We start from the raw sequence: 13,356 nt of genomic DNA on the forward strand, positions 1-13,356 counted from the left end.
CAATGCCCTCGTTTGGGTGTAGGGACTGATCAGAGCCTGAAGGTACGGAGGTGCCGTTCCCCTCACAGCTCCGTAGGCAAGCACCATGGTCTTGTAGCAGATGCGAGCTTCAACTGGAAGCCAGTGTAGTGTGCGGAGGAGCGGGGTGACGTGAGAGAACTTGGGAAGGTTGAACACCAGACGGGCTGCGGCATTCTGGATGAGTTGTAGGGGTTTAATGGCACAGGCAGGGAGCCCAGCCAACAGCGAGTTGCAGTAATCCAGACGGGAGATGACAAGTGCCTGGATTAGGACCTGTGCTGCTTCCTGTGTAAGGCAGGGTCGTACTCTCCGAATGTTGTAGAGCATGAACCTACAGGATCGGGTCACCGCCTTGATGTTAGCGGAGAACGACAGGGTGTTGTCCAGGGTCACGCCAAGGCTCTTCGCACTCTGTGAGGAGGACACAACGGAGTTGTCAACCGTGATGGCGAGATCATGGAATGGGCAGTCCTTCCCCGGGAGGTTCAGCTTGAGGTGGTGATCCGTCATCCATACTGATATGTCTGCCAGACATGCAGAGATGCGATTCGCCACCTGGTTATCAGAAGGGGGAAAGGAGAAGATTAGTTGTGTGTAGTCTGCGTAGCAATGATAGGAGAGGCCATGTGAGGATATGACTTGGTGTATAGCGAGAATAGGAGAGGGCCTAGAACTGAGCCCTGGGGGACACCAGTAGTGAGAGCGCGTGGTGCGGAGACAGCTTCTCGCCACGCCACTTGGTAGGAGCGACCGGTCAGGTAGGACGCAATCCAAGAGTGAGCCGCGCCGGAGATGCCCAGCTCGGAGAGGGTGGAGAGGAGGATCTGATGGTTCACAGTGTCAAAGGCAGCAGACAGGTCTAGAAGGACAAGAGCAGAGGAGAGAGAGTTAGCTTTAGCAGTGCGGAGAGCCTCCGTGACACAGAGAAGAGCAGTCTCAGTTGAATGACCAGTCTTGAAACCTGACTGGTTTGGATCAAGAAGGTCATTCTGAGAGAGATAGCAAGAGAGTTGGCTAAAGACGGCACGCTCAATAGTTTTGGAGAGAAAAGAAAGAAGGGATACTGGTCTGTAGTTGTTGACATCAGAGGGATCGAGTGTTGGTTTTTTGAGAAGGCGTGCAACTCTCGCTCTCTTGAAGACGGAAGGGACATAGCCAGCGGTCAAGGATGAGTTGATCAGCGAGATGAGGTAAGGGAGAAGGTCACCGGAGATGGTCTGGAGAAGAGAGGAGGGGATAGGGTCAAGCGGGCAGGTTGTTGGGCGGCCGGCCGTCACAAGTCGCAAGATTTTATCTGGAGAGAGAGGGGAGAAAGAAGTCAAAGCATAGGGTAGGGCAGTGTGAGCAGGACCAGCAGTGTCATTTGACTTAACAAACGAGGATTGGATGTCGTCAACCTTCTTTTCAAAATGGTTGACGAAGTCATCCACAGAGAGGGAGGAGAGGGGGAGGGGGAGGAGGATTCAGCAGGGAGGAGAAGGTGGCAAAGAGCTTCCTAGGGTTAGAGGCAGATGCTTGGAATTTAGAGTGGTAGAAAGTGGCCTTAGCAGCAGAAACAGATGAAGAAAATGTAGAGAGGAGGGAGTGAAAAGATGCCAGGTCCGCAGGGAGTCTAGTTTTCCTCCATTTCCGCTCGGCTGCCCGGAGCCCTGTTCTGTGAGCTCGCAATGAGTCATCAAGCCACGGAGCTGGAGGGGAGGACCGAGCCGGCCGGGAGGATAGGGGACATAGAGAGTCAAAGGATGCAGAAAGGGAGGAGAGGAGGGTTGAGGAGGCAGAATCAGGAGATTGTAGGGAGCAGGATTGAGCAGAGGGAAGAGATGATAGGATGGAAGAGGAGAGAGTAGCGGAAGAGAGAGAGCGAAGGTTGCGACGGCGCATTACCATCTGAGTAGGGGCAGAGTGAGTAGTGTTGGAGGAGAGCGAGAGAGAAAAGGATACAAAGTAGTGGTCGGAGACATGGAGGGGAGTTGCAGTGAGATTAGTAGAAGAACAGCATCTAGTAAAGATGAGGTCAAGCGTATTGCCTTTCTTGTGAGTAGGGGGGGATGGTGAGAGGGTGAGGTCAAAAGAGGAGAGGAGTGGAAAGAAGGAGGCAGAGAGAAATGAGTCAAAGGTAGACGTAGGGAGGTTGAAGTCCCCCAGAACTGTGAGGGGTGAGCCATCCTCAGGAAAGGAACTTATCAAGGCGTCAAGCTCATTGATGAACTCTCCAAGGGAACCTGGAGGGCGATAGATGACAAGGATATTAAGCTTAAATGGGCTAGTGACTGTGACAGCATGGAATTCAAATGAGGAGATAGACAGATGGGTCAGGGGAAAAATAGAGAATGTCCATTTGGGAGAGATGAGGATTCCTGTGCCACCACCCCGCTGACCAGATGCTCTCGGGGTATGCGAGAACACATGGTCAGACGAGGAGAGAGCAGTAGGAGTAGCAGTGTTTTCAGTGGTAATCCATGTTTCCGTCAGCACCAAGAAGTCGAGGGACTGGAGGGTAGCATAGGCTGAGATGAACTCTGCCTTGTTGGCAGCAGAACGGCAGTTCCAGAGGCTGCCTGAGACCTGGAACTCCACGTGGGTGGTGCGTGCAGGGACCACCAGGTTAGAGAGGCAGCAGCCACGCGGTGTGAGGCGTTTGTATAGCCTGTGCGGAGAGGAGAGAACAGGGATAGACAGAGGCATTGTTGACAGGCTGCAGAAAATGGCTACAATAATGCAAAGGAGATCGGAATGAAATGAACTAAACATCTGGGAAAGGAGAGAGCGGGGCCTCCCTCACCACAACCCAAATATAACTCTCCCAACTATACCCACCATTATAATATATATATATATATATATATATATATATATATATATATATATATATATATACAGTACCAGTCAAAAGTTTGGACACTCCTACTCATGCAAGGGTTTTTCTTTATTTTTACAATTTTCTACAATGTAGAATAATAGTGAAGACATCATAAATATGAAATAACACAAAAAATAGTATATATATTTTATATTTGAGATTCTTCAAAGTAGCCACCCTTTGCCTTGATGACAGCTTTGCACACTCTTGGCATTCTCTCAACCAGCTTCATGAGGTAGTCACCTGGAATGCATTTCAATAAACAGGTGTGCCTTGTTAATTTGTGGAATTTATTTTCTTCTTAATGCGTTTGAGCCAATTAGTTGTGTGACAAGGTAGGGGTGGTATACAGAAGATAGACCTATTTGGTAAAAGACCAAGCCCATATTATGGCAAGAACAGCTCAAATAAGCAAAGAGAAATGACAGTCCATCATTACTTTAAGACATGAAGGTCAGTAAATCCGGAAAATTTCAAGAACTTTGAACGTTTCTTCAAGTGCAGTCGCAAAAACCATCAAGCGCTATGATGAAACTGGCTCTCATGAGGACCGCTGTGGTGAGTGTGGTGAAAGGAGTCAGGCGCAGGAGGGTAATCACCGAATACAGAGTTTATTATTTTGTTGACACACAAATGTGCTCCAATAGCGATCAACGAAACAGGCACAGGGGAAACAAACATCCCTGGCAATTACACTGTAACGGAATCCAATAATACATAGGCACAGGGGGAAAATCTACCCTGGCAACACAATGTTATGAGTAACTCCACCGAGCTACATACTCTCACAATTAACAATCACCCACAAGGACAAGGGGGCAGAGGGAACACTTATACACAGACTAATTAGGGGATTAGAAGCAGGTGTGTGTGATTGACAAGACAATTGTGATGATGATTGGGGCGGCAGTGGTTAGTACTCCGGTGACGACGAACGCCGAAGCCTACCCGAACAAGGAGGGGAGGCAGCCTCGGCCGAAGTCGTGACAACCGCCACAGGAAAGGAAGTCCCAGAGTTACCTCTGCTGCAGAGGATAAGTTCATTAGCGTTAGCAGCCTCAGAAATTGCAGACCAAATAAATGCTTCACAGAGTTCAAGTAACAGACCCATCTCAACATCAACTGTTCAGATGAGACTGCGTGAATCAGGCCTTCATGGTCGAATTGCTGCAAAGGAACCACTACTAAAGGACACCAATAATAAGAAGAGACTTGCTTGGGCCAAGAAACAGGAGCAATGGACATTAGACTGGTTGAAATCTGTCGTTTGGTCTGATGAGTAAAGATTTGAGATTTTTGGTTCCAACCGCCGTGTCTTTGTGAGACGCAGAGTAGGTGAACGGATTATCTCCGCATGTGTGGTTCCCACCGTGAAGCATGGAGGAGGAGGTGTGATGGTGTGGGGGTGCTTTGCTGGTGACACTGTCTGTGATTTATTTAGAATTCAAGGCACACTTAACCAGCATGGCTACCACAGCATTCTGCAGCGATACGCCATCCCATCTGGCTTGCGCTTAGTGGGACTATCATTTGTTTTTCAACAGGACAATGACCCAACACACATACAGGCTGTGTAAGGGCTATTTGACCAAGAAGGAGAGTGATGGAGTGCTGCATCAGATGACCTGGTCTCCACAATCACCGGACCTCAACCCAATTGAGATGGTTTGGGATGAGTTGGACCTCAGAGTGAAGGAAAAGCAGCCAACAGGTACTCAGCATATGTGGGAACTCCTTCAAGACTGTTGGAAAAGGGGGGGGGATTTGTGTGTATTGTTTTGTATTGTTAGGTATACTGCACTGTTGGAGCTAGAAACATAAACATTTCACTGCACCTGCGATAACATCTGCAAAATATGTGTATGGGACCAATAAAGTGTGATTTGATTTGGTGTTCATCCCTGAAATGTAAATGGGTGACATTGTTCTACTCAACCGTTATCTTCGTTTCAAAATGTGATATGGTTAATTTGTAAACGTTTTTTTTTTACTAAGTGGTTGGTTAATTGTATAAAATGTTATATATTTGTGTATTATGTTGTGGTGCAGTACTATGTCGTGACTGGGCTATCCATCATCAGTAATAGGTCTACAGTGGTTTGATTCATTTTTCTGTGTAATTTTTGTACTGTGCGTTTGTTGACAATGTTGATATGTTACACATTTTTTATTTGCAGTGATTCTAATCTTGAATGATTTTGCTGTCTGACAAAGTCTATCAGGGCAAATGACCTATTCATGTTCTTTAAGAACAAGACAAGCCCTTCTTCGTACTCGGCAGGTAATGATTGGTTGAAGACTGAAGTCCCAGTGGGATTGGGCGGTATCCTGCCAGCTGCGGCTCCGCTAAAAAGAGTCTGGGAAGAAGAAGCGACTAGAACCACTGCATCAGCACCGGTCAGAAAACTAAATAAGGTGGCTGGTCAATGAATGGCACGGTTGAAGAACTAAACTGGTGAAAGACCGTGGAATTGTATTAAGGTGCTGAGGACGCTCCAGTCTATTGCCTACAAGCTGCTGAGAGTTTGTAGCAAGCTGAAGGTAGGATGCAGTGCAGCATAATTTATTGGAAGCTAGCTAGCGTTAGCTGGGTAGCTAACATTAGCAATCCAGCTAGATAGCTAGCTGAATTGCCATAACAGTGCGTTAGCTGGCTAGCTAACTAATTAGCACAGTCAATTTGCTGCCATGCAATGTAGCTATAGACAAGAAGAAATAGCCAGCAGAGGTTGTTTTGATGACGTTTGAGATGGATAATCATGTCATATTACTTGTACTGACCTGATGGAGGGTTACCTGATTTGCCATCGGGACCGTACAGTAGCTAGCTAACGTTAGCTGACCACACTAGCCAGTCTGAATGATTCTGAAGATGCTATTCAGAATGATGATGATCTTCTTTGGACCACAGCCTAGATAGCTCAGTCAAGGCAACAATGTTAGTGAGCTCCATACCTAGCTAGCTAAGAATTGAACTAGCTATGTTTTTTTGCCAGGGAGCAGAGGCAAAGGAGCATAATCATCATTAGGCTTATCCTTAACAGGATCCAACTAGGTTTGGATTTGGCAATAAACATTATGACTATGTGAGAGATACAGGAAGTCAGTGGCTCTGCATTATTTAATGAAACACTGATATAACTCATCCTCTTTTCACAGACATTTAATCCTGCTGTCCAGCATGATACACCGCAGTTCTCAAAGTATGATAAATGACTAAGTTGATTGAAAGATACAGTGACAAACCGTGACCATAACCACTGTTATGAAGAAATATCTGACTGTGTATCAGTAGTTAGGGACAACTTGATCCTACTCTATCTGAATCCCCTGTCTCTGTCCTCAGTGGCTGAGTGGTAGGTAGTCCAAGCCATGTGGTGGTCGTGGCCCCTGCTCCCTGCCCTGGTGCTCTTCTCTGTGCTGTCTGTGGTACGAGTACAGACTGCACCATGTCAGACCTGCCGCAAACTCACTGACAGCTTCATCAAGGTAGGAGTCTCTCTCTTTCTCTCGCTCATTCCCATTCCCTCAGTCTGTTGATTAGTTTGTCGGTCATATTGTCATATTTGTATCTATTGGTATCTGCTTCTGTCTCGGTCAGTAGCTGCCTTTTTACTCTTCTTGCTGTTCTGTTTCTGGCTAAACCTGGTGGTCTTTGTTTTTTTGTTTTCCCCAGGGCCTGGAGAAAACATCCAATAAAAACTTTGGGGGTGGGAACACTGCTTGGGAGGAGGAGAAGCTGGCTAAATATGCTCGCAGGTACTTATGGCCCCACTAGGCCTGTCACTAGAATCTCCACAAATTTGCGGTCTTTAGGACCTGCAGTCTTTAGGACCTGCAGTCTAACATCTGTGTTTACGTAGAGGCAAGTCCACAAGGCCGGCTAATCCCTGACAAGCCTTAGCATGTTGTTGAATGGCCAATGCACCTTTATTGTGTCGCTATAAAGGCTTGTTACCTGATGCCTCTGACATTACATTTACATTTTAGTCATTTAGCAGACGCTCTTATCCAGAGCGACTTACAGTTAGTGAGTGCATACATTTTCATACTGGCCCCCCGTGGGATACGAACCCACAACCCTGGCCTTGCAAGCGCCATGCTCTACCAACTGAGCTACACGGGGCCCATGCATCGGACTCCTCATGACTGAGCCAAGGCAATGCTGAACCAGAACAGTACTGACAAGACTAGGGCTCTACACCCCCTATGTCCTTACACAGTATGACAGCCTCTCAAAACTAGGCCACACTTTGTGAGTGAGTGTGTGTCTGAGATCCTCCTAGAGTGCATAATGGAGAATAGGAGGGTGTATTTGTTTTCTCTGTTCTCTAGTGAAGTGTTCTACATTACTCACGTATCCTCTCCTCCTCGTTCTCAGTGAGACCAGGCTGCTGGAGATAGTGGAGGCAGCATGTGAGAAATCTGACTTTGACTGTAACAAACTGCTGGAGCAGATAGAGGACCAAGTGGAGACATGGTGGTTCCACCGGTATGTGTGTGTGTGTATCTGATGATCATGTAAATGTGGTACATGTATTGCATGTATAACCAGTATTTTTTCTACTGTTGTATTTACACACCTGTGTATTATATTGTTTGTGTGTGTGTGTGTGTGTCCTTCCCCTCTCATTACTGACCTTGTGATTGTCTCTGTGTGTAGGCAGCAGGAGGCTCCAGATCTATTTGACTGGCTGTGTATAGAGGAACTCCGACTCTGCTGTCCCCCGGGACGCTTTGGACCAGACTGCAAAGGTACTGAACACACACACACAAACACACGATAGTTCTCTCTATAGTTCTCTCTCTGTTGTCACGTTATTAACCCTGTGTGTTGTTGTGCTGCAGAGTGTCTGTCTGGTCCTGGAGGTGTGTGTGGTGGTCTGGGTCGCTGTGAGGGAGAGGGCACACGTCTGGGAGATGGAGAGTGCGTGTGTGATCCGGGGTACTTTGGTCAGCTGTGTCAGAGCTGTGCAGACGGCTACTACAGAGAGAAGAGCTCCAATCACAGCACACCAGCCTGTGCAGGTACCCATTAGAAACAGTTTTGCCTGTCTGATCATCAACCAATCTCATATAGAAGGTTCACAGACCAATAATTTATCCTCTGTGTGTGATGTCTGTAGCGTGCTACCACTCCTGTAAAAAATGCTCAGGGCCAGAGGACTACAAATGTGTGGACTGCAAACCTGGGTGGATCCTCCATGACAACAAGTGTGTTGGTGAGTATTTGGCCTTTGTATGTGTATTTGAGAGAGCGCGTGTCTTCCGTTAGTTTTCTTACTCTGTATCTGTGTTTGTAATGGGGAAATTTAAGATGAATAAAGTTCATATTCAGTTAAGAATAATTAACACAATGCTTTGTGACACTCGCCTGTGGTAGAGTATCTCATGATAAGCTGTAGACCACACTATCTACCAAGAGAGTTTTCATCTATATTCTTCGTAGCTGTCTATTTACCACCGGGTTGTCTATTTACCACCACAAACCGATGCTGGCGCTAAGACCGCACTCAATGAACTGTATACGGCCATAAGCAAACAGGAAAATGCTCATCCAGAGGCGGCGCTCCTAGTGGCCGGGGACTTTAATGCAGGGAAACTTAAATCCGTTTTACCTCATTTCTACCAGCATGTTAAATGTGCAACCAGAGGGGAAAAAAACTCTAGACCACCTTTACCCCACACACAGAGCTCACCACACACAAAGCTCTCCCTCGCCCTCCATTTGGCAAATCTGACCATAATTCTATCCTCCTGATTCCTGCTTATAAGCAAAAACTAAAGCAGGAAGCACCAGTGACTCGGTCAATAAAAAAGTGGTCAGATGAAGCAGATGCTTAGCTACAGGACTGTTTTGCTAGCACAGACTGGAATATGTTCCGGGATTCTTCCGATGGCATTGAGTACACCAAATCAGTCACTGGCTTCATCAATAAGTGCATCGATGACGTCGTCCCCACAGTGACTGTACGCACATACCCCAACCAGAAGCCATGGATTACAGGCAACATCCACACTGAGCTAAAGGGTAGAGCTGCCACTTTCAAGGAGCGGGAAGCTCATAAGAAATCCCGCTATGCCCTCCGACAAACCATCGAACAGGCAAAGCATCAATACAGGACTAAGATCGAATCGTACTACACCGGCTCCGACGCTCGTTGGATGTGGCAGGGCTTGTAAACTATTACAGACTACAAAGGTATGGCAACTGTTCGACCTCCGACCGCAAGGCACTACAGAGGGTAGTGTGTATGGCCCAGTACATTACTGGGGCCAAGCTTCCTGCCATCCAGGACCTCTATACCAGGCGGTGTCAGAGGAAGTCCCTAAAAATTGTCAAAGACTCCAGCCACCCTAGTCATAGACTGTTCTCTCTGCTACCGCACAGCAAGCGGTACCTGGGGCTAGGTCCAAGAGGCTTCAAAACAGCTTCTACCCCCAAGCTATAAGACTCCTGAATATCTAATAAAATGGCTACCCAGACTATTTGCATTGCCCCCCTCCTTTTATTCACCTTGAAAATCCCTACTACAGTGTTTAACTCCTGTTGTGCATGTTGTTTCCAGACACTGATGAGTGTGGCACAGAGCTGGCTCGATGTCCCTCCAACACATATTGCCACAACACAGATGGATCGTACGAGTGCAGAGGTACTTTAGTAGGCTCTCCCTCTACTATCTGCTAGTAACAGAGTAATGACTGTTTGTGTTGTTAGAAGACCTATGTTCTGACCCTAACCTCTGTTCTCTCTCCTCTGTGCCAGGCTGTGACCAGGCATGTGTGGGCTGTATGGGCAGTGGTCCTGCCCGCTGTAAGAAATGTGCTAGGGGATACAAGCTCAGAGGAGCCAAATGTCTTGGTGAGGGAACCCGGCTGTGTTTTAATTTGTGTCTGTGTGGTTCTCTTTACTAGTCTATAGATGGTTTGGCCAATCAGATGAATCTTTTGTTAAAGCAGTCTTCTCTCGCTCCCTCCTAGATGTCGATGAGTGTAGTGAGAGGGTGATAGCGTGTCCAGGGCTGAATGAGGCATGTTTCAATGAGGAGGGCTCCTTCCGCTGTGAATGTGCTGATGGCTTCATCCGCAGGGACAGCATCTGTGTGGAGAACCAGCCTCACAGTAAGACGCGTGCGCACACACTTGATAGTTCTCTCTACTTGGCACACTCCACAGCATCTCTCTCTCTCTCTCTCTCTCTCTCTCTCTCTCTCTCTCTCTCTCTCCCCCCCCTCCCCATCAGGTGGTCCAGAGAAGGGTCTGTTTGATGACATGACTGATGACGAGGTCCTGGTCCTGCAGCAGATGTTCTTTGGCGTGGTCATCTGTGCCCTAGCAACGCTTGCCGCTAAGGGCGACATGGTCTTCACCGCCATTTTCATCGGGGGCGTGGCCGCCATGGCCGGATACTGGCTGTCAGAGAAGGGCGATCGCATGCTGGACGGCTTCCTGAAGGGACGCTAGCCTATCAGGAGCCAGGGATACAGGAAAGAGGAAGGAACTCATTGAGTGCAAGCCAATGCGAGCGACAAAGACTCAGAGGGGGCGGGACGGCTACAGGAATGCTAGCCAATCAGGGATGTACTGTACTACTTTGGGGTGGTAGGGGTTAGGGTGGGGGAAAAGAGGTCCTAAAGGATGCCTTGAAAGGGTTTGGGATTATTGTGGGTCTTCTGGAATATAAAATTTCCAGATGTTAGAGGGAGGTGAATTAGAGAGCTCAGTGGAGTGAATATAGAAGAAGACCAGGTACTACTTGATCCAAAAACACTGAGAGACACTAAGGAGACTGGAGTGTCTGTCTGCACTGATATGGGAGACAAAACCCAAGCCTCTTGCCTCGACTCGGGTGTAGGAATGGGACGGAGTGGGGATAAGACCACTACTGATTGTTACCAAGTTATTATGCATTTGTATCTTCCACTGGCCAAAATGTTGCTCCAAAATGATGTATGGTTGAAAACCAGGTCGTGGGTTTGAATTCTCGAGCCGACTAGGTGAAAAATCTGTCGGTGCCCTTGAGCAAGGCACTTAACCCTAATTGCTCCTGTAAGTTGCTCTGGATAGGAGCGTTTGCTAAATGACTGAAATGTAAATGTCTGTCCATTTCCACTAATCGCAAATCAAACTTCTTAGGCACCCCTTACCCCATCAGCATCTCCTGTTCATCATTTCACCTTTTACTGAGGAACAGAGGGTGTTCCCGTGGTGATGGGAGATGGAGGGTGAGATGGGATGGTCTTTGCACTGAAGCACTGAAGACTTGTGGACTTGTTTAGGAAAGGACTGATGTATCCTGTTGCGCCAGTTGAATTCCGTCCAATGTTAAAACACTGTTTATTTATAATCCTGTTCCTATTATGACTGTATTTATCTGGGTTTTTGCACAGACAGATTCTTGCTGTATGAATGCATGAGAAAAGGATCTGAGAAAGGCGATACTGTATGTATTATCCTCTGATTGGCATGGAAGACTGAACTTTATAGAGCTGCTTGTTTCCCCTTTAAACTGTACAACCAGGATACAAGGATAATCACTACTGCTTCACCACCCCCTAAACCTACTGCCTAAGCAATGTGTGTGTGAGAGAGTAAAATACTGCAGTCCTATTGAAGATGTCACCCATGTTTTGCAATAGTTGTTTTTGATGATTTTTATTTATCTGTTTGATATGTGTGATACATCGAGTTTGATCAGTACCAGGTAATATGGAGTGCTGTACAATGAAATACAGAAGTGTATTTTATCAGAAGTGTCAACATTTGCAGTTGAAGCAACTAAATTATATCTGATCAATCATATCCCTCCACATTGTTCCACCCTCATCCTGAGTAGCTACTAGATCTAGCACGCTTAGCAGTGTGTTAGACCTACGTTTCAACTGCAGTTCTTTGCATTATGACCAGTATTAAAAAGGAAGAATTCTGAGTTTCCAGTGTTCTATTTTAACTTTATAATAACCTCTTTTACCATTTTATTTTGACATGCTGTTGAAAGCAATTGAATTCGAACTCATGCTGCTCATTGCTGAAGACATTACTAAAATACTGACGTTGTATGGAGACCATAGATTAACACCTTTTAAGGATCGTACCCTTTTTTGAAATGTTTGCCTAAAATGACATGCCTGTAGCTCAGGACCTGAAGCAAGGATATGCATATTATTTGAACCATTTGAAAGGAAACACTTTGAAGTTTGTGGAAATGTGAAATTAATGTAGGAGAATATAACACATTAGATCTGGTAAGAGATAATAGAAACAAAAAAAACATGCGTTTTCTATTACTTTTGTTGCATCTTTGAAATGCAAGAGAGAGGCCAGACAGTGATGTAGGAATCTAGGTGTAATTTAGATTCTGTCCACAAGATGGCAGCATTGTGTGTGCAAAGTTTCAGACTGATCCAGTGAAGAATTACAGTACTACACAATATTTTGTATCAAGTCTGGCAGGAGTTTTCCCAAATTTTCCGAATTGGTCAATTTCTACATTTTCAAGTACATAACTATAGAGAACATACAAAAATGCTAATAAACATCCCTACAGAAAATACACTAACCTTCACACATCTAGATGGCTGGGGGGGGGATGAAACTGTAGAACCCAGTTCCTACATTTGAATATAAAAATTGATTTTATCAAACAAAACTATGCTACATTTTATATCTGGGACCCTCAGGATGACAAATCAGAGCAAGATTACTGAATGTAAGTACATTATTTACCTTCAGAGGTGAATGTATCAAACCAGTTGCCGTGACAAAAGTGTTTTGTTGTTGTGCACTATCCTCAAAACAATAGTTTTTTTTGCTGTAATAGCTACTGTAACTTGGACACTGCAGTTAGATTAACAATAATTTAAGCTTTCTGCCCATAAAAGACATGTCTATGTCCCGGAAAGTTGGCGTGGTTTACAATTCTAGTCACATATTGCATATTGAGCAGCAACCGTCCTGGTATAGGGTAGCTGCAGCATCAGCCCTGCACTCTTCTCCTCTATCTTTCTCTTCAGCTGCTCACATACCTCCTTCCTGGAAAACAGAGAGACGGAGAGATACATAAACAATATGACAGAAGCCCACCTAGGTCTAGGAGGGAAAGGAAAGAGGATGCTTTTACCTGTACTCTGCTCTCTCAGTGCAGGATCCGTAGAATGGCTTCTGCGACACTTGGTGATAACAAAGCCCCAGAGAAACATTTATTGTTAGGCAGAAATGTGCATTTTCATATTATCAGTATCATGTAGTTTTTTAGACTCCCAAGTGTCACACAACGCAGAAACAGACTGGCATCAGGGCTTATGTTTTACTACTGGGCAGACTCCCCTGTAGTGTTCCTTTCTCTGCATGACCAGTGCCCTCTGGTGGTTGTGGTGATGCACAGCAAGGGTATCCAGGCTGAATGTCCGCCTACGGACCAGAGGAGGTTGGGGTCCTGTCTGGGGAAAGATTGCCAGCCAGATAGGAAGCTTTCA

At 46.1% G+C, this 13,356-nt stretch overlaps 1 protein-coding gene across 2 annotated transcripts; it reads left to right on the top strand.

Annotated features, from left to right (window-relative positions):
• Window positions 1-5,234: 5,234 nt before the first annotated feature.
• creld1b (cysteine-rich with EGF-like domains 1b) lies at window positions 5,235-11,810 on the top strand. Of its 2 annotated transcripts, XM_084196004.1 has the most exons (12): window positions 5,235-5,422; window positions 6,041-6,084; window positions 6,228-6,370; window positions 6,558-6,640; window positions 7,263-7,373; window positions 7,545-7,636; window positions 7,730-7,909; window positions 8,008-8,103; window positions 9,451-9,534; window positions 9,648-9,743; window positions 9,863-10,003; window positions 10,125-11,810. In XM_084196004.1, exons 3-12 carry the CDS (start codon window positions 6,254-6,256, stop codon window positions 10,343-10,345), a joined length of 1,221 nt encoding a protein of 406 aa, XP_084052130.1. In that variant the 5' UTR covers window positions 5,235-5,422; window positions 6,041-6,084; window positions 6,228-6,253; the 3' UTR covers window positions 10,346-11,810. The 2 variants fall into 2 exon arrangements, with proteins under 2 accessions (XP_084052130.1, XP_084052131.1); XM_084196005.1 differs by having other exon boundaries at window positions 5,242-5,422; window positions 6,041-6,370.
• The last annotated feature ends 1,546 nt before the right edge of the window (window positions 11,811-13,356 follow it).

This window comes from Coregonus lavaretus (assembly GCF_964263955.1).
Source record: "Coregonus lavaretus genome assembly, contig: HAP1_SCAFFOLD_2329, whole genome shotgun sequence".
Classification (NCBI taxonomy): Eukaryota; Metazoa; Chordata; class Actinopteri; order Salmoniformes; family Salmonidae; genus Coregonus; species Coregonus lavaretus.